The following is a 23,297-nucleotide window of genomic DNA, read 5'->3' as shown; positions in this document are numbered from 1 at the left end:
ATTTGTAAAAATAATTAGGAATTAATTAGCATAGCTGGAGGCAACAAATACAAACCTGAAATAACTGTATACTGTCTTCAGGAATGATTAACCTCCCAATTTAAGGTGTGGAAGAAATGATTTTGTGGTTATTTTTTCATAGCACCTGGTATGGTGCTGTCCTTTGGCTTCAGGAGAAAAACACTGGTAACACACTGATGTTCCAGTTGTTGCTGAGCAGAGCTGTACAGAGCCAAGGACGTTTTAGGTGTCCAGCTTCTCATACTCTCCTATCAGTGAGGGGAGCTGAGAGGGCACAAGGAATTGGGAGAGGACAGAACCAGGACAGCTGACCTAAACTGACCAAAAGGGTATTTCTGACTACATGGCATCATGGAAAAAAATATATATATATAAAATAAAATAAAAATTGAGAAACTGTGGGGAGCTCCTCTCAGAATCTTGTAACCATATTATTTAGTGCTTTACTCGCAATATATGTTCCCCTTTCTGTTGTTTGCCATCTCTGGAGGTTAGATTAATGTTGTCAGTTTGCTGTGCTGTGTGATCTTGGCTTATGGTATGATAAAATTACTGGTCAGGAAACTAATCTGGTACTTGTACTCAGCATTTCAGTCATATTTGTGCTTCGGGAGTCATATTTTGAAGCCTATTAATGATTACACTCTGCATTGTCTTCTTCGGGAGCCTGGATGTGAGGGAGAAAACACTTTGCACTGATTCCTCACCACCCCTTTCTCTTTCACATTTCGTTTCTTCTCATAGGCTGGTTACGGTCGAACTTTGAATATTCTTTGGATGGTTAAATCAGCAATGTGGGACTCCTGGGTGTATTTCAGGTTTTCTTTAAGATTCAGCAAGATTTAAGGATATTGCCAAAATCGGATAAGGTGGATGAAGTGGCTGGCTGACTTTGAAAACATGAATAAACAAAATATATCTTTTCTCCATTATGGACCTGTGTTTCATCTATGGAGAAAGTTCTGCGACTCAAAAAAAAAAAAAAAGGAGAATAAATTTTCTCACCCACCCATACAAAGTAGCATCTCAGCTATTAGAAGTAAGCATCGCTCTGCTTGAGAAATGGGGTATGGTACGTGCACACCACACACCTCGATGCCCTCTAGGATCAATTTGAGTGCCTGAACGCCCTCTGGTGGAGAATCTTTTTCTAACACCCAGCCTGATCCTTCCCTGATGCAGATAAAGATCATCTTGGGCAACAGTAAGTGGCCTTCAATAATACAATAACATAGAAGGATAGATGTAAACTCGTGTACAAATGACTATACAACTGCAAGAAACGTGGATTCACTACTGCAGGGGGGGGAAAGGAAAGAAAAGGAACAAGGCAACACAGCCAAACACATGCTTAGAAAAAAAGGAGATACGAACTGAGTAACATCTGCATGGCACAGGAAGCCACCACACCAGCACCGGCAAGAACTCTTTTGGTAGCCTACATCTTCAGAGACAGTGCGGAGAACCAGCTTTGAAAACATAGTCCCTGAGAAAGATCCAACAAAATGGGGTGTTTTAGACAGATGGAAATAGACTGAGGACATGCTGCTAACTGACAATTAGTTGTCCTATCATCAGTGTAATTATGGTAATTAGTATACAGTGATGAAAGAAATCATTGAACGTTTCCACATGCAAGGAAAGCTCACGAGAGCCAAGGAGCTTACAAAGCACATCCAGCTTTTATTTCTGGAGACAGATGGTAACAATAGCAATGCAAGACACATTGTCTGAAATGGTAGAGAAATGTTAATTGTTACTCACACTATTCTCAGTCAACTAGAACTGGAATGAAAGCAGTAAGAACCCGCAGATGTGGATTCATTCTTTACCTATGTCTGCTAACGAGTTTAAGATTTAGATCAAAAACAGGTGGGTGCCAAGTGAGGAAAGCTCCTCACTTTATGAAGGCTGTACTTTTAACGCTGTGTCCCCTCCAGAAACCTCAGCAAAGAGCAGAAGACATGCTTTGTAGCCCTTCAAAGAGGTGAATATAATTTCTTACAGAGAAAAAAAACTACAAACATCCAGAGCATTGTTTTCAGACTTATGTTTTAATAAGAGATAGTGCAAGAGTGCAAAGAAAATTAACTTTGGTACAAAAAGCATGTGTACCCTGATATTTACATAGCTGAGCAATACTAGTCTCATAAAATCCAGCTTTAAAGCTTATGCTCTTTCAAAGTGTACTGTGCAGAGAAAGGAAAAGACTAAAGTCACATTAATCCTCACCTCTGAAAAGCATGGAAAACATAGAAACAATTATATTTAGTTGGCAGACTGTCTAGTGACCACCAATCTACCTAGGGAACAAATTAACATTTCTTATGGGTGTCCTTTCTGCTGTTTGTCTTTGACACTAACCTGAGCACCTGCCGAGTAAACAGAAATCAGAATACTTGGGGGAATCAAAGCTCTGAGAACATTCATCATCAAACATATTTCTTCTCTACTTCAAATTAAGGAAACTGTACAGAAAATAGGTTGCAGCTAATTTTAATTACACAACTTATAACTGGAATCCCAGTTTGAAATTTGTTCTACCAAAAGAGGATTGTTTGGACTGAATTCCTGGTTTTGTACCAGCATATTCAGTACCAGAACAAATGCTGCTCTTTTCAAATGACAGACATTACATGCAGTTACTCTATCCAGCATTTTCAGGAAGTCACAGAATCATGGGATTGTAGAATGGCCCTCGGGAGGGATGAAATAAGAACCCCACAGAGCTTTCTCTCCTCCAGTGTGAACAAGCCCAGATCACTCAAACTTTATTCCTAAGAGGGATGTTCTAACCTTCTGATCATCCTTTTGGCTCTAATCTGCACCCACTCCAACAGCTCTACAGCTTTCTTCTGCTGGGGGACCTAGGCCTTGATATCTCCAAGTACTCACAAAGCCTGAGCAAAAGGGGACAATAATTTCTCTTACCCTGCACTCATCACCCTTTTAATGTAGCTTGGGATATTGTTGGCTTTCCAGGCTGCTAGCATACACTGCTAACATGTCAAGGTTTTCATCCACCACTACCCATAAGTCCTTCTCTACAGGGCTGCTCTGAAGGAGTTCTACTTATGTTTAGGATTGCCAGAACCCAGGTGCAACACCTTGTATTTGGTATTATAGGATCCCATTTGGTTCACATGTGCCCAGTGTTCTAACTTGTCCACGTCCCATTGCCTGGCATCCCTTCCTTCTGTTGTATCAACAGCACCACACAGCGTGGTTGTTACATGCAAACTCACTCTGGATACTCTTGATCCCACTGTCTAGGTCACTGCTAAAGATATTAGAGAGCACCATTACCAAGATTAGGGATCTTGATATCAAGAATGTGGCTAACAGCAGGCAGCAAATCTCATGCTGAAAAGGAACAGAGATGCCTGGCTATGACACTGCAAGACCACCAGCTTTCCATTAAAACTCCAGTGCACATCTGAAATTCCATGTGAGAGCATAGAGTGATTATTTTAGTCATATTCTTGAAAATCAGAGCCTGGGCACAATGGGCACAACACAGTCATCCAGTCAAAGTGAGTGATTTCCTTGATATATTTTGCATGGGTGCAACCTCACTTTCACCTCGGGTATCACAGATAGAAAGCATTACTTTCAGAGCAGCTCTCATGCTGCTGCTGGTGGACTGTCTCTTTGCTAAGGGATTTCCTCAGCAGAATACAAGTGGAAGTACAAGCCAGCTTGAAGAGAATGGCTTGCACAGTGTGGTGTGGCCAAGATTGGAGCCTGCTGGAGAGGTGACACTCCTACACACAGTTTCTGGAGGACAGAAAAGGCACAGCAGATAATGCTCAGCCGCAATGTGCTGGCAGAGCTCCTGGAGCTTCACAGCCAGGAGGAAGCAAAACCCTGGCAGCAGCTTCAGCTCATGCACTGCACAAGGCTCCTAGTGCTGTTGAACCTCAGTGCCTTGACATTCTTGTCCAGATGTTCCTGCTCAACACAGCAGTTGCTGTGCTCCAGAAACTGTGTGTACCAGCTCCACCTGTCCAACAGTCTTTCACTCTTTCAGGTGCAAGAGCGCACAAGCCGCGGTGTTGGACTGACCTCTAGTGCCAGCGATGCTGCAGGGCTTCACACGGGCCGAGCTACGAAGCTGCGGTCGCCCCGTCAGCACATCGCGGCCGGACGTTATCCTCACACAAACACAGTCCTTTCACCTGCTGGTCAGCAAACAACAGAGCACAACACACACCAGCAAACAGGACTAGCTCAGAAAAAAAGAATAAAAAAGAAAAGAAATTGCTAGAGGGTGTTTCTCAGAAGCACAGAAGCACAAGCCAACTGGAAGATAACTGCAATTATTCTTGAAAGTAATGTCTTCTGTTGTCTTGATGTGGCCGCAGTTGAGCAAAGCAAACAAAGTCAGCCCAATTTTCTTAAAACCAGATTAATCTGCGAGGCACAATGTAATAAAAGAATGATTTTTATTAATAAACTGAGTGGTAGCAGTTGTCAGAAGAATGAATGTGTCACACACAGAGGTAAACCCTACAGCAAAACGAGATGTAACATTTCCTATCCGTGCTTCATCCTCACAGGAAAAGCCTTTCTTCACAAGATCTTCAGGAAGGAAGATGGTAAGAGACGTGAAAACTGAAGGATCCCAGCAGAGCTCTCCAGTAGCTCCCTCTGTACGTAGATGGTCCCAGAGACAAAAGGTCAAGTCCACTTTTGGAGGGAGCTTGGTGGTTTACCACTAACGTTACACCAACTTCAGGTAAGTCTGCTTCCTTTCACGTCCTTACAAAAGTACATGGAATGGATGAACATCTGCTTCTTTGGTTGACTGTTGCTATTGCTTTTCCTCCAAGGGCAATTGCTACTGGATTTGCTGGTGATCTTCTCCACTCTATTGCTGTGGGCTTTTAAAATTGCACTTTTTCCATTTCAAAATTGCAACTTTGGCACTGCTTTCCCATTTCCAACAATGCAGTGAAATCCCGGTCTCATTTAGATGACAATAAGATGAACCAGACTGCATTCTGAAGAGGACAAAACATGCTTGCTCCGTCCTTGGTTCTTGTGCACGGGGACCCTAACACCAATTCAGTTCATAGGTGAAATTTCCTCCGGTGACTCTTGTCCCCATGCCTTCCTTCATCTTCCATTATTTTGTTGTTGCGTTGATGTTATTAGTAGTAATAGAAACAGTATTGTTGTTGTTTGAAGAGTCAAATGTCATCAGAGAAAGTTTGCAGAATCCTTTCTAATCTGGTTTTGAAATGAAAACTCAAAAGCATAGATGTTGAATTCTGGATTCCTGGCTCTCCAAGACATAGGAAAAGAAAATGTGGTTTTTTGTCTTTTTCTACATGACACTAATGCAGAGGCACACAGCACTATAAGCAAGCAGGAGCTTTGCTTCCAAGCATTTTGGCTTGGCAGAAGCTTGGAAAACCAAAACTCTTCTGCTTGCTTGATTAAGTTCCAAGAACTCATATGATGAGTTCCAGATAAGTCTGAGAAATTATGATCAGTTCTGTGTCTGTGTGCATGCGTGCTGCACTCTAGTGGTCACGGGCAGACTTCTCCAGATCTTCCTTGCAAAGGCTTTCTATCGTGCTTTTCAATTTCATTAGTCACTACCTACAGACCCAGTTCTAACCACCTTGGTTCCTGTTCTTTCTTCCAAGATGTCAGTACTCCAAGGCGCCTGCCGTTGTTCAGGGGGTCTGCCTTGCATGACAGGAACACGTGTCCCAGTAACGTTGCTGTACAGGTGTCCTAGCAACGTTAATGAACAAGAATTATCCCTCAGAAGGCGATGCAGGACCAGCGGAAAAGTGCTGGGAGCCTTCTCCGTGCTGGTGCCACCTTCTGCCTTTGTTGTTGCAGCATCTGGATGGTCTCAGATGCCACAACACGAACTGCCAGATGGGGGTCATCTTCCGAAGGCTGAAGGGCTGCAACAGAAGGAAACAGAGCAGAGATTGAACCCCCAGTCTGCAGAGAGCCACCAGCTTCCCCTCCGGACATTGCCAGCCCCAATCTTTGCTTTTCCTGGCCAGGTCAGCAGGAAGACACTGCTCAGGATTGCCAGGAATGCTCCTCTGTCCCTGCAGCATTTCCTTGCAGCAGGGCAAAGCACAGCTGCATGCTGCCCAGCTCTGCCCCCAGCCCCAACACACACAGCACTGCCCTCACTCACCACTGCAGAGTTCATTCAGCATCTCCTCACTCTGCTCCCTGGAGTGCTTCCCAATCAGCCCTAGGGAAAGAACTCCGTCAGTCACCCACTCCCCCATACGGTGCCCGAGGGGGAACCTGAGCAAGGCACCCACTGGGGCTACCGGCATGGGCAGGCTGTACCTGGGGGCTTCAGGGCTGTGCCTTCCTGCCAGGTCAGGGCCCAAAGAGGGACACAGGGGTTGGGCTCACCAATGAATCTGACAGCCTCGCATCGCAAGGAGGCCTGAGAATCCTCCAGGTATGGCAGGCTCTGCTGCAGTTGGCCTTCCACTCCCTTTCTGTCCTTCTGCAGCTGAAGAAGAGCACAAGAGCATGGGTTTGCAGAGTGTCCACAGCTGCTGCTGCAACCCCTCCTCCAGCATCCCCTTTCCCCCAGCAAAAAGGTGGGGGCTGTGAGATTGTCCTCACCAAACACTTCATGATCCCCGCTGTGTTCTTCTGCCAGGCCTGCTGCTTGAGCTCCTTCCACTTCAGGAACTTTGCACAGGACACAAGGGCTTCCCCAGATGCCTACAGAACAACAGATGCAGGGACATGGCACCACACACACAGACACACATCCCAGTGTCTGAATGCTTGCTCAACTTGCTCTCAATTGCACATCACTGCTGAGCTGTCAGCACACCACTGCCTACACAGTGCTCAGCTCTGAAATTCGTACCTCTGCTACGCTCGGGGTCTCATCACTCATGTGAAAGAGCAGAGGGAGCAGGGCCCTGCGCACGGTCTTCTTCATGCTTCCCTTCTGAGACCACAGCACAGCATCCATCACATCCGTGAAGAGGCGGATGGAACCTTCTCGCACTTCACATGATGCCTGAGGGAGAACAGGAGGACGTCAGACCTCAGCAGCACACACTCACTGCCCATGGTGAGCATGAGTGTAGGCTGAGCCCCAGCACAGGGGCCTGACATCACCAAGAACAACCAAGCTGCAGCAGCAGGGACACGGCCTGCTGTGGTGTAGAGCCCACAAGGCACCTCATTCCTGAGAGCCCAGAGAAGGAAAGAAAGGAGAAGATGCTCCTGTCAAGTACCCACCCGCAGAGCTCAGCCTCCCACAACAGACTTACGTGATTAAAAAGAGGCAGGATCTTCACAGCCAGCTCCAGAGCAAAGGGACTGGCGTGCCTCTTCCCCAGATGTTGCATTGCATTCCTAAAGATATTCAGCACCTTCACAGTAATGGCTGTGTTGGCAAACAGCAGGTTCTCCATGACGCCTGGAAGCAGGACCCGGATTTCTCTTGCCTGTACAAAACACACAATTTCCTTTCCATCAGGAGGACAGCGGCCAAGGCACAGTGTTGCCCATTGCCCCAGCACCAGGCTGGCAACATGAGGCCTTCGTTTGACAAGGTCCTGCTCACCATCTCAGGTCTATGCGACAGCAGCACGAGACGTCTGAGCACCAGCCAGAGCACTGGCAGGCTTTCCACATTCAGAAGCTTCTGGAGCAGTGCTGGCTTACACAGCTCCTTCACCAGCTCTTCAGTGGGAGGCATCGCCTGAAACCAACACAGCAGTGAGAGGCAGGCAGAGGCAGCAGGACATCCTGCACCCTGCAGCTCCTGGCTGCTCTGGCAGCTCAAGGCAGGGCACCAGGGAGACATAGCCCAAACTGAGCTAGCAGTGCTCTTACGGAGAGCACGTTCCCCTGTCCAGTAACTCACAGTCAAGCGAAGGAGGCCCAACTCCTCTGTGCTGATGCTCAATATCTCACACAGATGTTGGTCCTGCAGAACACTGCTGAGCTCATCCCAGATCCGCTTGGATGCTTCCAGCAGGGTCAGCACACTCTTCAGTATGTCCAGGGTAGTGCTACAAACAGAGAGCAATGCTGTGTCAGCAGGGCTGCCTTAGCCACAGCACCAGGGCTCAGGCAGGAGCCTGATGGGGGGCTCTGGGCTGCCATGGTTGGTACTGGCTGCTGCAGCCCTGAGCGGCCCACCAGCACTGGAAAGCACAGTGGGATGGAGGGCCTGCTCCTCGGGATGTCCTGCAGCTTTCCTTGGCTCTGGCAACCAGACCATTTCTGAGCCCTGCTCCTCATATGGAACAAACATGTGGGGCTGTTTGGGCTGATACCTGTCAGTCTGTGGGAGGTCGGTCAACACACTCCTCAGCACATCCCTGGGAAACTGGAAGGTCAGCAATTCCAGCATTGAGTGCAGGGTCTGCTGAACTGATGTGCTCTGGATCTTCAGGTTGGCGTGGATGAATCCCAGAATCTCTGGCACCTGCTGTGAGAACACAGGGAGACTGCTGCTGCCACTGTATTGCTGCCATTTGCCTCCCAGGCTGTGTTATTACTGCCCTTCCCACAGCTCTTTGCTGCCTTCAAATGGCTTCAGTTCCCAAGAGCTGTGGCAGGCAGGGTCGCCTCACTCTGCTTACATCCATCAGCCAGGTGCCAGGGTCTCTCCTAAGCACATCCAGCATAGTCTCAGCCCACTTCTTCTCATCTGAACTGTAGTCCCCAATGATCTTCTCCAGGGTTACGAGGGCAATGTCTGTCCTCTGAGAAGGGGCAAGACTTTTTCCAAGGCCCTGCAGTAAGAAGGAAAAAAGGAGGGAAGGCATGTTAAACAGAATGAGAGAATAGTGTCTGGAGCAGGATGAGCACAGGCAAAAGGAAGGATAAAGACCATCCCTTCATGTCAAAAGCATTCTGTGGGTTCATGCCTGAGCCCCAGCTTGTCTCACAGGTACTCCTGAGCCATAGAGACAGCTCTGGGATGCAAAGAATGAGAGTGCCCAGCTGGAATTTTCATGTCTCTTTACCTGCTGCCAGGAGCTGCTGGTCATGAAGTTACTAAGCTTCCAGATGCGCCCCAAAGCCCTCTCACACACAGTCTGTGTCTTGCAGATGCTGAAAGGCAGCAGCACCTGTGAGGAGAGGAGCTGCTGGTTAGCCTGGGAGCTGCTGATGCCCACTGCAGGAGAAGCAGGTCTGCTGAGCTCCTGGCTGGAATCACAGCATCCATCCAGGCTTCCCCTGAGCTTAAGCCAAGCCCATCATGGGGCTACTGCCGCCGGGGTCCCTTGCCGGCTCCAACTGCTGCCAGTGCCGTTTCCATGGAGCGGGATAAACTTCCACTAGAAGGGAGCTCTGGGGGCAGAACTTCACAATAGACAGACCTCCAAGATTCCCTGCAGCCGACTCTTGACACTGGCAATGGGACAGACATCTAGCACAATCTGCAGCATGTCGTCCATAGCTTCCAGGGTCTGTAAAGAGAACAGTGGGTTTTGGAAGCCTTTCAGGGTTCCCTTTCATACCCAGGAGACTGTGTGAACCCCTCTGGCTGCCAAGGAAGGATACCCACAGATCTGTGCACAGGGGCACCCTGCAAGGCTGCTGCCCTCAGACCAGGCTACAACACAGGCTGTTTGCCAAGCCCAAGGCAAGAGTGAGAGGGGTGAGGGCAAGCAAGGCTGCTGCCTTGTCCCACAAACATCTTGATACATCTCTGGACACAAGTAATGCAAGCGGCAGCCCAGAGGCATGGGGTCAACAGTAGATTGATCCCAAGTAATACATACCTGGTTGTAGAGGGAAATGTTCAAGGCCCTGGCTGGAGGAAGGTAGAAGACGACGCTGCAGCACACCTTGAAGAGATGGACTAGTTCTTCCTCCATAACTGCATTCACTGTGCTGCAATTAGAGAGACACTGATGCTAGGAGCGGTGCCTGGGTGCTGAGGCAGGGCTGGAACAGGTCCTCCCCTGGGCAAGGCTCCCTGAGAGGGATGGGGAGCCCTGCCAGGAGGTGCCTCCTCCCCCACGGGGCTGCTCTGGGTCAGAGGACAGTCCTGATGTCACCAGCTTTGGGGCGACGGCCAAGACTTAGCGGGGAGCTGCGTCAGGGCCACCAGGATGGTGCCCGGGGGATGTGCTGGCAAAAGCAGGGGCTGGGCAGGTACCTCAAGGCAGCAATGGTGTTCATGCAGCAGTATCTTAGTCCGGTGCTCAGCTGCTCCATGGGCTCCTCACACAACAGAACCTGCAAAGCACAATCAGGATGGCACCTGGCAGCTGCCAGCACCCAGCAACAGCAAACCTGCCACCGGCCGCTAGGGCCTGAGTCGCCCCAGTGGCCCTTGACAAACACTGGCACACTGGTGCTGCTGTCCACCTCCACTGCTGAGCTCTCAGCAGCACCTGGAGTCCCATCTGGGGCACTTGGGTGTCTGTGCGTCATTTCCCTGCCTCCCTCTCCCCCTGTCCTGTCCTTCTCACAGGGTGCAGCTACCTGGGTGCCATGTCCCCTCACCTCAATATTCTTGCACTGATTTTTCAGCAAGCACAAGATACTGGGGCTCAGTGTGAGGCCCGTCTGTCCAGCGGTGCTGCACAGGATGCAAATGCTGTTGAGGAACCGCAGCTTCTGCACCAGATCCTGGCAAGCACACAGAGACCGAGGAGTGTGAGTGGGGACAGCCGTGGCCAGGGGGACCAGGCGTTGCGGGGTGTGGAGCAGCGCAGGACAGCTGCAGGACAGCAGCAGCTCTGCCCGGCCAGCAGCCCTCCTGCAGCCTGAAGGCAGAGCCAGAGGGACCGTCTGGAGATGCAGCTACAGCCACGATGGAGATGGCTGCTCTTACCATTTCCATGCTGATGCTGTTGGCTTGGATGAAATCCGCTGCCTCCTGTTCCACATCAGGCAGAGGCAGCAATTCAGCATCTGACCGAGGAGAGAGAGCAGTGCTCAAGAGGGGCCAAAGGCAGGCGGGAGCAGAAGAAGGAGCTCTGCCCTCTCCGGCCCTGGGCTCGCTCCCCTGGCACAGTCTGCCCGTGACAAGGGGTCCTGGTGTGGAGCAGGGGGCACTCGCTGCCCCAGCCCTGCCCACCCTGCTTTGGACCCTCACTCACCAGCATGCCGAGGGATGACCTCGGTCACTTGGTAGGGCTCCGCTGGAGATCTTCTGTCCTGGGGAGCCCCACTCTCCTCCCCGGCCATGCTGGAGCGGCTGGGGGGTCTCTCCTCCATCACGTTTACAGGATGAAGGCTCAGACTATGGATGGGGCAGCCGCGGGGCTGCCAAAGGAACACAGAAACGACTGGGGCTGCGCTCGGGGGCTCTTCGCCAGACCCGCACACTCCTGCCCTGTCTGCTCGCTGTCCTGACGGACACTGCAGGCCGCCTGCTGTCGCTGCCAGCTCTACCTGGGTGTCACAGAGATGGGTCACAAAGGGCTCCCCAGGACCCACCCGAGCAGGGCTGGTTCCAGAGCCCGGCTGAAATGGCTCAGAACAAACTCCTTTATTTCTTTTATTTCTGAATTGTAAAGATGTAAATAAATGACAAGTTTCACACAGAAGATGCAGTTCTGTGCCCTGATTTCTGATTTGATGACATTACGCTGTCAAATAACTGGGAGCACTGCAGTCCAATAAGGCGCTCCCTACACTTGGTCAGAAGCAGCTGAAATTAACACAGACAGATGCTGTTACCTTTCTGGCAGTTTTCTAACATCAACGAGTGAAAAGTTTGAACTCAGCCATTAATGCAGCATGTCAGTTACTATTTACTAGTTTAAAATGTTTTAATTTTAAATTTTTAAATATTTACTATTTACTATTTTAAAAAGTGAAGTCTCTAATTGGAAATTGTGATGATGAAATGTGGATGATCTATGTCAGCGTTTGGCTATACCTTTATGTGCACGCCTGTGTTTAATAGCGGTTCCATTCAACTGAGTGGTCACCTCTTTGTCCCATATGTGCCTTGGGCTTTGAGGAGGACCTGCTCCATGATCTTCCCAGGCACAGAGATTAGGTTGAACTGCCTCTAGTTCGCCTGGTCTGTCTTTCTCCTTTTCATAAAAACAGGGCTAATGTTTCCCTTTTTCCAGTCACTGGGGACTTCACCGGACAGCCATGGTTTTAGATATGATGGAGGATGTGTATTATGCGGGCTGCACCAAACATAGGGTCATGATATTGTAGCATGGTGGGGAGTCACCTCTTCTCCCAGGTAGCTAGTAACAAGATGAGAGGTAATGGCCTCAGGTTGCACCAGGGGAGGTACAGATTGGATACTAGGAAAAATTTCTTCTCAGAACAAGTAGTGAGGCATCGCAACAGGCCGCCCTGAGAAGTGGTGAAATCCCCATCCCTGGAGGTTTTCAAGGAAAGGGAAGATGTGGCACTGAAGGACGTGGTTCAGTGGGCACAGTGGAGGTGGGATGACAGTTTGACTAGATGGTATTAGAGGTCTTTTCCAACCTTAATGATTCCATGAATTTCTAATGATCACCATATACTCTTCTATGGGATATGGGACTGTTGGTTTCCCATCCTTTTCACATAGCAGATATCACAAAAATTCAAGAGAAGGATGGAGTAAAGACAATCCCTACCAGCTTCCACAATTACTCAATTTTATAAGAGCGTCAGTGTTCACATTTTATGTCTAGAGGTCAAAACTGGTTTGGCTTCAGGAGACTGGGGTGGGTCGCTGAAGGCACAGTGTGCAGGTGGTGTTTTCTCCTTTACCTTCAGTGTCAGGGAAGGACACTGCACGTGTGGTCCAGACAGTTCTTGCAGTGTGCTGAAGACAGCTGCTGCAGATGCGAGGTGCTGATAGAGGGCAACTTGGCTTTGACTGAGCTACATTGCTCCTATAGGCCTTAGCTCTGAAAAAAGACTGTGACAGAACATTCAAGGGGACTCTGTGCACTGTTTGCACATGGGATACTCTTTCAACAATTATTTTAATCGACAGATAGAGTGAAATAGAAAATATCTATTTCTAGATAATTTGAAATTCCAGAGTTTTACTTGCTATGCAAAAATCAGAATGAACTAGTTTATGTGGCCACTCTCATCAAGCCTCATGTGAATTTCCTCTTAACCACAATCTGTTTTATAACCGAACTGCAAAGAAGCTCTTTTTCAAGAGCAGACATTGCAGTGATTCAGATGAGCGTGCAACAACGGGCACTTTTGGGGTGTTTTCCTGCAGGTCGCACAGCGCGGCGTGGCCAAGATCTGACAGCTGACGGCGATCGCACGGTGGATGGCGCCCCTGCAGGGCTGCCGCGGGCCCGCAGCGAGGCTGAGCGGAGCTCTGCTGTCCTGGCGACACTAGATGTCACTCCGACACCGCAGAACGGCCCTGGCAGAGGCAGCGCTGCGAGTTGGGGAGCCGCGGACTTGGGAGCTGCATCAGCACAAGGAAAAGGCAGATGGAGATGGGCTGGATCGGAATGGAATACCCCACAACAACAACACAAACTTTCCAGCACTTAATGATGACTAAATCTGCCCTCACCAAAGAACGAGTCTGCGCTGCCAACACTGTTTAGCATTCGATCTATTGTGAGTAACAGCGTGGAAACTCCACTAGGGGACAGTGTGGATTCACTTAGGGATAGGGGAAGGTTTAGGGGCTAAAATTTGGGCTTCAGTTAAGCAATACCTGTTCAAGATTCTGGCCAATCTCATCCACTCCTTAATCCTGCATCTTAAAGGTGGCGTTGAGCTTCCTTTATTTCCATGATGCCATGTGAGGGATCTGTGTCAAACCCTTGGGTATCTACCCACAAACACCCAGAGGCACCTCATAGGGCATCAAATAGAAGGGCACTGACACACACTGACGAAGCCATTCTGATTCTTCCACGTAAATCCTGCAGCTTTTGCTATTCCTCTCAAAACCTGCACAGTTAACTTTGCTGTTTGCAACTATATTTTTTTAAAAATCACTTTGTTCACACTGCAGACACCTACACCTGTACTGATGGACCAAAGCAGCACTGGAAGCACTGCAAACAGCTCGTTTTTTGAGGATCCACCTGCTACAAAAAATAACTTCTTTGTGAAACTCTCAGGCACCAAACCACACCACTGTGCACAACACACATCCCATATTCTGATCAGGAAAATATGCCACTTGCTGTCATGGTCAGGTCTTGGCACCTCTGGACAATGCTTCACTCGCTGCCCTCTGTCACAGGAGCTGGCACAGTGGATAAACAAGAAATTCACTAGTGAAAATGACAAGTATCCTTGTAATGATTCTATGTTTCAACTGCAGTAACAGACGCTTTGAGCTCTGCTCTACTGGAGGTTCTAGAGCATCAGCCATCCAAAACAGAAGATAGATCTGATTAAGGAGGCTCTCCAGTTTCCAATGCTGTGTCCAGGCACTGTCCCGTCCTGCATTCTATGCATCCCATCTTGTGAACAGCATTCACATCCTGCCCTTGGGGCCCACTGCTCCTCCAGGCCTTTTCTCATCAACACATAAGAGAGGTACAGTGAGCCTGGAGACTTTGAAAGCCAGGCCTACTCATTTGTGAAGACAGTCTATGAGCTGACATTTTGTTGAATGTTGGCTGAGCACACTGGCAATGACAACACTAGTGTCACAGGCAGCTGCCTTATCATCTTGATGCTAACAATATAGAGTTTAACAAAATTATTGGTAATTATTGGATTGACTTCCATAACATATCAGAAAGAATGAGAAATGTTTGAGTAAAGAGGAAAAAGAGGAGGAAAATGTCTCTGGTCATGAACTTCAACTGAACTTTCTCCAAGAACTTTCCTGTGGCAAAAGTTCAGAGGCACTTTCAAGCAGTGACTGGAAGCCACTGGGGAAGAGCAAAGAGACACTGAGACCTGTGCTCTTTGTCATGCCAGATACACTCTCAGGAGTACTGTGGCAAATTCAGTGTGGAGGCAGCCCTGGACCTTTCTTGCCCGCACAAATGGCCTCGAGGAGAATTCAGCCGTGCCTGGGGAAGGCATCTCAGAACTCCCAGACCTGGGAGAGCATAACAGAGGGGGTCTGCTGTTGCCCATTCGTTTAAGCTGCACAATGGAGTGGGGCATGCGGGATATTTGGTACTGTTGGATCCCATTTGGTTCACATGGACCTACTGTTCTAGCTTCTCCAGGTCCCTTTGGCTGGCACCCCTTCCTTCCGTTGTATCAACAGCACCACACAGCTTGGTTGTTGCATGCAAACACACTATGGGTACTCTTGATCCCACTGTCTAGGTCACTGCTAAAGATGTTAGAGAGCATCATTACGAAGGTTAGGGATCTTGATATCAAGACTGTGGCTAACAGCAGGCAGCAAATCTCACACTATAAAGGAACTCTAATGCCTGGCTATGACACTACAAGACCACCAGCTTTCCTTTAAAACTCCAGTGCACATCTGAAATTCCATGTGAGAGTATAAAGTGAATAGTTTTAGTCATATTCTTGAAAATCAGAGCCTGAAATGGGGTACACTGGGCACAGCATAGTCATCCAGTCAAAGTAAGTGATTCCCTTGCTACATTTCACATGGGTGCAGCCTCACTTTCACCTCTGAATCACAGATAGAAAGCATTACATTCAGAGCAGCTCTCATGTTGCTGGTGGTGGACTGTCTCTTTGCTAAGGGATTTTCTCAGCAGAATACAAGTGGAAGTACAAGCCAGCTTGAATAGAATGGCTTGCACAGTGTGGTGTGGCCTTCTATGATGGAGTGACAGCATTGGTGGACGAAGGGAAGGCGACCGATGTCATTTACCTGGACCTGAGCAAGGCCTTTGACATGGTCCCCCATCACATCCTCATCTCCAAATTGGAGGGAGGTGGATTTGATGGGTGGACAACTAGATGGATAAGCAATTGGTTGAAAGGCTGCAGACAGAGGGTGGTGGTCAATGGCTCTATGTCCAGGTGGAGGACGGTAACGAGCGGCGTCCCTCAAGGGTCTGTCTTGGGACCAGTGCTCTTTAACATCTTTATTAATGACATTGATGAGGGAATGGAGTGCACCCTCAGTAAGTTTGCTGATGACACCAAGCTGAGTGGTGCAGTCGATATGGTGGAGGGAACGGATGCCATTCAGAGGGACCTTGACAGGCCGGAAAGCTGGGCTCGGGTGAACCTAATGAGGTTCAACACGGCAAAGTGCAAGGTTTTGCACTTGGGCCGGAAGAACCCCAGGCACCTGTACAGACTGGGAGGAGTGGTCCTTGAGAGCAGCTCAGCAGAGAAAGACCTAGGGGTACTGATGGACTAGAAACTTAACATGAGCCAGCAGTGTGCTCTGGCAGCCCGGAAAGCAAATGGGATCCTGGGCACCATCAGGAGAGGCGTGGTCAGCAGGGATAGGGAGGTGATTGTCCCTCTCTACTCTGCTCTTGTGAGGCCCCATCTGGAATTCTGTGTCCAGGTGTGGAGCCCTCAGTACAAAAAAGACATGGAGATTTTGGAAAGGGTCCAGAGGAGGGCCACAAAGATGATCAGGGGGCTGGAGCACCTCCCCTGTGAGGACAGGCTGAGGGAGTTGGGTTTGTTCAGCCTGGAGAAGAGAAAGTTGCGGGGTGACCTCATTGCAGCCTTTCAATACCTGAAGGGAACTTACTCCCAGGAGGGGAGCAAACTCTTCGAAAGGGCTGATAATAGCAGGACTAGGGGAAATGGTTTTAAGTTAAAAGAGGGAAGATTTAGGTTGGATGTTAGGGGGAAGTTCTTTACTAGGAGAGTGGTTAGGCCCTGGAACAGGCTGCCCAGGGAGGTTGTGGATGCCCCATCCTTGGAAGTGTTCAAGACCAGGTTGGACAGGGCCCTGGGCAACCTGATCTAGTAAAGGTGTATGTTTGGTGGCCCTGCCAGGCAGGGGGGGTTGGAACTACATGATCCTTGAGGTCCATTCCAACCCGAGTCATTCTGTGATTCTGTGATTCTGTGATCTGTGTGGCCAAGATTGGAGCCTACTGGAGAGGTGACACTCCTACTCACAGTTTCTGGAGGACAGAAAAGGCACAGCAGATAATGCTCAGACACAATGTGCTGGCAGAGCTCCTGGAGCTTCACAGCCAGAAGGAAGCAAAACCCTGACAGCAGCTTGAGCTCCTAAATTCCATAAGGCTCCTAGTGTTGTTGAACCTCAGTGCCTTGACATTCCTGTCCAGATGTTCCTGCTCAACACAGCAGTTGCTGTGCTCCACAAACTGTGTGTACCAGCACCACCTATACAACAGTCTTTCACTCTTTCAGGTGCAAGAGAGCACGAGCCGCGGTGTTGGACTGACCTGTAGTGCCAGCGATGCTGCAGGGCTTCACACGGGCTGAGCTACGATGCTGCGGTTGCCCCGCCGGCACATCGCGGCTGGACGTTATCCTCACACAAACACAGTCCTTTCACCTGCTGGTCAGCAAACAACAGAGCACAACACACACCAGCAAACAGGACTCATGCAAAAAAATGGAGAAAAAGAAATTGGTGGAGGGTGTTTCTCAGAAGCACAGAAGCACAAGCCAACTAGAAGATAGCTGCAATTATTCTTGTAAGTAATGTTATTGTTGTCTTGGTGTGGCCGGTGTTGAGCAAAGCAAACAAGGTCAGCCCAATTTTCTTAAAACCAGATTAATCTGCGAGGCACAAAGTAATAAAGGAATGATTTTTATTAATAAACTGAGTGATAGCAGTTGTCAGAAGAATGAATGTATCACACACAGGGGTAAACTCCCCACAGCAAAACTGGATGTAACATTTCCTATCCGTGCTTCATCTTCACAGGAAGAGCCTTTCTTCACAAGATCTTCTGGAAGGGAGATGGTAAGAGACGTGAAAACTGAAGGATCCGGGCAGAGATCTCCAGTAGCTCCCTCTGTATGTAGATGGTCCCAGAGACAAAAGGTAAAGTCCACTTTTGGAGGGAGCTAGGTGATGTTTACCACTAACGTTACACCAACTTCAGGTAAGTCTGCTTCCTTGCACGTCCTTACAAAAGTACATGGAATGGATGAACATCTGCTTCTTTGGTTGGCTGTTGCTGTTGCTTTTCCTCCAAGGGCAAATGCTACTGGATTTGCTGGTGATCTTCTCCACTCTATTGCTGTGGGCTTTTAAAATTGCACTTTTTCCATTTCAAAATTGCAACTTTGGCACTGCTTTCCCATTTCCAACAATGCAGTGAAATCCCGATCTCATTTGGATGACAATAAGATGAACCAGACTGCATTCTGAAGAGGACAAAACATGCTTGCTCCGTCCGTGGTTCTTGTGCACGGGGACCCTAACACCAATTCAGTTCAATGGAGAAATTTCCTCCAGTGACTCTTGTCCCCGTGCCTTCCTTAATCATCCATTATTTTGTTGTTGCATTGCTGTTATTAGTAGTACTAGAAACAGTATTCTTGTTCTTTGAAGAGGCAAATGTCATCAGAGAAAGTTTGCAGAATCCTTTCTAATCTGGTTTTGAAATGAAAACTCAAAAGCAAAGATGTTGAATTCTGGATTCCTGGCTCTCCAAGACATAGGAAAAGAAAATGTGGTTTTTTGTCTTTTTCCACGTGACACTAATGCCCAGGCACACAGCACTATAAGCAAGCAGGAGCTTTGCTTCCAAGCATTTTGGCTTGGCAGAAGCTTGGAAAACCAAAACTCTTCTGCTTGCTTGATTAAGTTCCAAGAACTCATATGATGAGTTCCAGATAAGTTTGAGAAATTATGATCAGTTCTGTGTCTGTGTGCATGCGTGCTGCTCTCTAATGGTCACGGGCAGACTTCTCCAGATCTTCCTTGCAAAGGCTTTCTATCGTGCTTTTCAATTTCATTAGTCACTACCTACAGACCCAGTTCTAACCACCTTGGTTCCTGTTCTTTCTTCCAAGATGTCAGTACTCCAAGGCGCCTGCCGTTGTTCAGGGGGTCTGCCTTGCATGACAGGAATGAGTGTCCCAGCAACGTTGCTCTACAGGTGTCCTAGCAACGTTAATGAACAAGAATTATCCCTCAGAAGGCTATGCAGGACCAGCGGAAAAGTGCTGGGAGCCTTCTCCGTGCTGGTGCCGCCTTCTGCCTTTGTTGTTGCAGTATCTGGATGGTTTCAGATGCCACAACACGGACTGCCAGATGGGGGTCATCTTCCAACGGCTGTAGGGCTGCAACAGAAGGAAACAGAGCAGAGATTGAACCCCAAGTATGCAGAGAGCCACCAGCATCCCCTCTGGGCCTTGCCAGCCCAACTCCTTGCTATTTCTGGCCTGGAGGAGCACGGGAGACTGCTGATGGGTCAGCAGAAAGACACTGCTCAGGGTTGCCAGGAATGCTCCTCTGTCCCTGCAGCATTTCCTTGCAGCAGGGCAAAGCACAGCTGCATGCTGCCCAGCTCTGCCCCCAGCCCCAACACACACAGCACTGCCCTCACTCACCACTGCAGAGTTCATTCAGCATCTCCTCACTCTGCTCCCTGGAGTGCTTCCCAATCAGCCCTAGGGAAAGAACTCCGTCAGAAACCCACTCCCCCGTACGGTGCCCGAGGGGGGACCTGAGCAAGGCACCCACTGGGGCTACCGGCATGGGCAGGCTGTACCTGGGGGCTTCAGGGCTGTGCCTTCCTGCCAGGGCAGGGCCCAAAGAAGGACACAGGGGTTGGGCTCACCAATGAATCTGACAGCCTCGCATCGCAAGGAGGCCTGAGAATCCTCCAGGTATGGCAGGCTCTCCTGCAGGTGGCCTTCCACTCCCTTTCTGTCCTGCCGCAGCTGAAGAAGAGCACAAGAGCATGGGTTTGCAGAGTGGCCACAGCTGCTGCTGCAACCCCTCCTCCAGCATCCCCTTTCCCCCAGCAAAAAGGTGGGGGCTGTGAGATTGTCCTCACCAAACACTTCATGATCCCCGCTGTGTTCTTCTGCCAGGCCTGCTGCTTGAGCTCCTTCCACTTCAGGAACTTTGCACAGGACACAAGGGCTTCCCCTGATGCCTACAGAACAACAGATGCAGGGACATGGCACCACACACACAGACACACATCCCAGTGTCTGAATGCTTGTTCAACTTGCTCTCAATTGCACATCACTGCTCAGCTGTCAGAACACCACTGCCTGCACACTGCTCAGCTCTGAAATTCGTACCTCTGCTACGCTCGGGGTCTCATCACTCATGTGAAAGAGCAGAGGGAGCAGGGCCCTGCGCACGGTCTTCTTCATGCTTCCCTTCTGAGACCACAGCACAGCATCCATCACATCCGTGAAGAGGCGGATGGAACCTTCTCGCACTTCAGAAGACGCCTGAGGGACAGCGGAAGGACGTCAGACCTCAGCAGCACACACTCACTGCCCATGGTGAGCATGAGTGTAGGCTGAGCCCCAGCACAGGGGCCTGACATCACCAAGAACAACCAAGCTGCACCAGCAGGGACACGGCCTGCTGTGCTGCAGAGCCCACAAGACATCTCATTCCTGAGAGCCCAGAGAAGGAAAGGAGAAGATGCTCCTGTCAAGTACCCACCCGCAGAGCTCAGCCTCCCACAACAGACTTACGTGATTAAAAAGAGGCAGGATCTTCACAGCCAGCTCCAGAGCAAAGGGACTGGCGTGCCTCTTCCCCAGATGGTGCACTGCATTCCTGAAGATATTCAGCACCTTCACAGTAATGGCTGTGTTGGCAAACAGCAGGTTCTCCATGACGCCTGGAAGCAGGGCCCGGATTTCTCTTGCCTGTACAAAACACACAATTTCCTTTCCATCAGGAGGACAGCGGCCAAGGCACAGTGTTGCCCATTGCCCCAGCACCAGGCTGGCAACATGAGGCCTTCGTTTGACAAGGTCCTGCTCACCATCTCAGGTCTATCCGACAGCAGCACGAGACGTCTGAGCACCAGCCAGAGCACTGGCAGGCTTTCCACATTCAGAAGCTTCTGGAGCAGTGCTGGCTTACACAGCTCCTTCACCAGCTCTTCAGTGGGAGGCATCGCCTGAAACCAACACAGCAGTGAGAGGCAGGCAGAGGCAGCAGGACATCCAGCACCCTGCAGCTCCTGGCTGCTCTGGCAGCTCAAGGCAGGGCACCAGGGAGACATAGCCCAGCCTGAGCTAGCAGTGCCCTGAAGGAGAGCACGTTCCCTTGTCCAGTAACTCACAGTCAAGCGAAGGAGGCCCAACTCCTCTGTGCTGATGCTCAATATCTCACACAGCTGTTGGTCCTGCAGAACACTGCTGAGCTCATCCCAGATCCGCTTGGATGCTTCCAGCAGGGTCAGCACACTCTTCAGTATGTCCAGGGTAGTGCTATAAACAGAGAGCAATGCTGTGTCAGCAGGGCTGCCTTAGCCACAGCACCATGGCTCAGGCAGGAGCCTGATGGGGGGCTCTGGGCTGCCATGGTTGGTATTGGCTGCTGCAGCCCTGAGTGGCCCACCAGCACTGGAAAGTACAGTGGGATGGAGGGCCTGCTCCTCGGGATGTCCTGCAGCTTTCCTTGGCTCTGGCAACCAGACCATTTCTGAGCCCTGTTCTTCACATGGAACAAACGTGGGGCTTTCTGGGCTGATACCTGTCAGTCTGTGGGAGGTCGGTCAACACACTCCTCAGCACATCCCTGGGAAACTGGAAGGTCAGCAATTGCAGCATTGAGTGCAGTGTCTGCTGAACTGATGTGCTCTGGATCTTCAGGTTGGCGTGGATGCATCCCAGAATCTCTGGCACCTGTTGTGAGAACACAGGGAGACTGCTGCTGCCACTGCACTGCAGCCATTTGCCTCCCAGGCTGTGTTATTACTGCCCTTCCCACAGCTCATTGCTGCCTTCAAATGGCTTCAGTTCCCAAGAGCTGTGGCAGGCAGGGTCGCCTCACTCTGCTTACATCCATCAGCCAGGTGCCTGGGTCTCTCCTAAGCACATCCAGCATAGTCTCAGCCCACTTCTTCTCATCCACACTGTAGTCCCCAATGATCTTCTCCAGGGTTACGAGGACAATGTCTGTCCTCTGAGAAGGGGCAAGACTTTTTCCAAGGCCCTGCAGTAAGAAGGAAAAAAGGAGGGAAGGCATGTTAAACAGAATGAGAGAATAGCGTCTGGAGCGGGATGAGCACAGGCAAAAGGAAGGATAAAGACCCTCCCTTCATGTCAAAAGCATTCTGTGGGTTCATGCCTGAGCCCCAGCTTGTCTCACAGGTACTCCTGAGTCATAGAGACAGCTCTGGGATGCAAAGAATGAGAGTGCCCGGCTGGAATTTTCATGTCTCTTTACCTGCTGCCAGGAGCTGCTGGTCATGAAGTTACTAAGCTTCCAGATGCGCCCCAAAGCCCTCTCACACACAGTCTGTGTCTTGGAGATGCTGAAAGGCAGCAGCACCTGTGAGGAGAGGAGCTGCTGGTTAGCCTGGGAGCTGCTGATGCCCACTGCAGGAGAAGCAGGTCTGCTGAGCTCCTGGCTGGAATCACAGCATCCATCCAGGCTTCCCCTGAGCTTAAGCCAAGCCCATCATGGGGCTACTGCCGCCGGGGTCCCTTGCCGGCTCCAACTGCTGCCAGTGCCGTTTCCATGGAGCGGGATAAACTTCCACTAGAAGGGAGCTCTGGGGGCAGAACTTCACAATAGACAGACCTCCAAGATTCCCTGCAGCCGACTCTTGACACTGGCAATGGGACAGACATCTAGCACAATCTGCAGCATGTCGTCCATAGCTTCCAGGGTCTGTAAAGAGAACAGTGGGTTGTGGAAGTCTTTCAGGGTTCCCTTTCATACCCAGAAGACTGTGTGAACCCCTCTGGCTGCCAAGGAAGGATACCCACAGATCTGTGCACAGGGGCACCCTGCAAGGCTGCTGCCCTCAGACCAGGCTACAACACAGGCTGTTTGCCAAGCCCAAGGCAAGAGTGAGAGGGGTGAGGGCAAGCAAGGCTGCTACCTTGTCCCACAAACATCTTGATAGATCTCTGGACACAAGTAATGCAAGCGGCAGCCCAGAGGCATTGGGTCAACAGTAGATTGATCCCATGTAATACATACCTGGTTGTAGAGGGAAATGTTCAAGGCCCTGGATGGAGGAAGGTAGAAGACGACGCTGCAGCACACCTTGAACAGGTGGACTAGTTCTTCCTCCATAACTGCATTCACTGTGCTGCAATTAGAGAGACACTGATGCTAGGAGCGGTGCCTGGGTGCTGAGGCAGGGCTGGAACAGGTCCTCCCCTGGGCAGGGCTCCCTGAGAGGGATGGGGAGCCCTGCCAGGAGGTGCCTCCTCCCCCACGGGGCTGCTCTGGGTCAGAGGACAGTCCTGATGTCACCAGCTTTGGGGCGACGGCCAAGACTTAGCGGGGA

General features: G+C 50.1%; 2 protein-coding genes across 2 annotated transcripts; both read right to left on the bottom strand.

Annotated features, from left to right (window-relative positions):
• Positions 1-4,452: 4,452 nt before the first annotated feature.
• LOC146753693 (uncharacterized) lies at positions 4,453-11,223 on the bottom strand. Its single transcript, XM_085529437.1, has 17 exons — positions 11,106-11,223; positions 10,838-10,917; positions 10,507-10,632; positions 10,157-10,236; positions 9,777-9,888; positions 9,372-9,461; positions 9,015-9,119; positions 8,628-8,780; positions 8,319-8,470; positions 7,904-8,051; positions 7,601-7,738; positions 7,305-7,481; positions 6,893-7,048; positions 6,640-6,741; positions 6,421-6,523; positions 6,191-6,250; positions 4,453-5,945 (listed from the first exon to the last, which is right to left on the bottom strand). The coding sequence occupies exons 1-17, from the start codon at positions 11,221-11,223 to the stop codon at positions 5,797-5,799; spliced, it is 2,049 nt and encodes a 682-aa protein (XP_085385563.1). The 3' UTR covers positions 4,453-5,796.
• An 8,838-nt stretch (positions 11,224-20,061) lies between these two features.
• LOC146753692 (uncharacterized) lies at positions 20,062-23,080 on the bottom strand. Its single transcript, XM_085529436.1, has 9 exons — positions 22,985-23,080; positions 22,580-22,669; positions 22,223-22,327; positions 21,836-21,988; positions 21,527-21,678; positions 21,114-21,261; positions 20,811-20,948; positions 20,515-20,691; positions 20,062-20,262 (listed from the first exon to the last, which is right to left on the bottom strand). Exons 1-9 carry the CDS (start codon positions 23,078-23,080, stop codon positions 20,062-20,064), a joined length of 1,260 nt encoding a protein of 419 aa, XP_085385562.1.
• Between the last annotated feature and the right edge of the window lie 217 nt (positions 23,081-23,297).

This window comes from Coturnix japonica, chromosome Z (genome assembly GCF_054131305.1).
Source record: "Coturnix japonica strain WE chromosome Z, WE-NBRP24, whole genome shotgun sequence".
Classification (NCBI taxonomy): Eukaryota; Metazoa; Chordata; class Aves; order Galliformes; family Phasianidae; genus Coturnix; species Coturnix japonica.
Note: the sequence above shows the minus strand (reverse complement) of the source record. Positions and strands in the feature narration are given on the sequence as shown.

Coding starts and splice junctions, on each gene's coding strand:
- LOC146753693 (XM_085529437.1), bottom strand. CDS start 11,223: ATGGAGGAGAGACCCCCCAGCCGCTCCAGCATGGCCGGGGAGGAGAGT. Junction 8,471..8,627: donor CTGGCACCTGGCTGATGGAT/GTAAGCAGAGTG, acceptor TTCTCACAGCAG/GTGCCAGAGATTCTGGGATT. Junction 6,251..6,420: donor CGAGGCTGTCAGATTCATTG/GTGAGCCCAACC, acceptor TTCTTTCCCTAG/GGCTGATTGGGAAGCACTCC.
- LOC146753692 (XM_085529436.1), bottom strand. CDS start 23,080: ATGGAGGAAGAACTAGTCCACCTGTTCAAGGTGTGCTGCAGCGTCGTC. Junction 22,670..22,984: donor ACATTTCCCTCTACAACCAG/GTATGTATTACA, acceptor TTCTCTTTACAG/ACCCTGGAAGCTATGGACGA. Junction 20,949..21,113: donor TGGGCCTCCTTCGCTTGACT/GTGAGTTACTGG, acceptor TGTTGGTTTCAG/GCGATGCCTCCCACTGAAGA.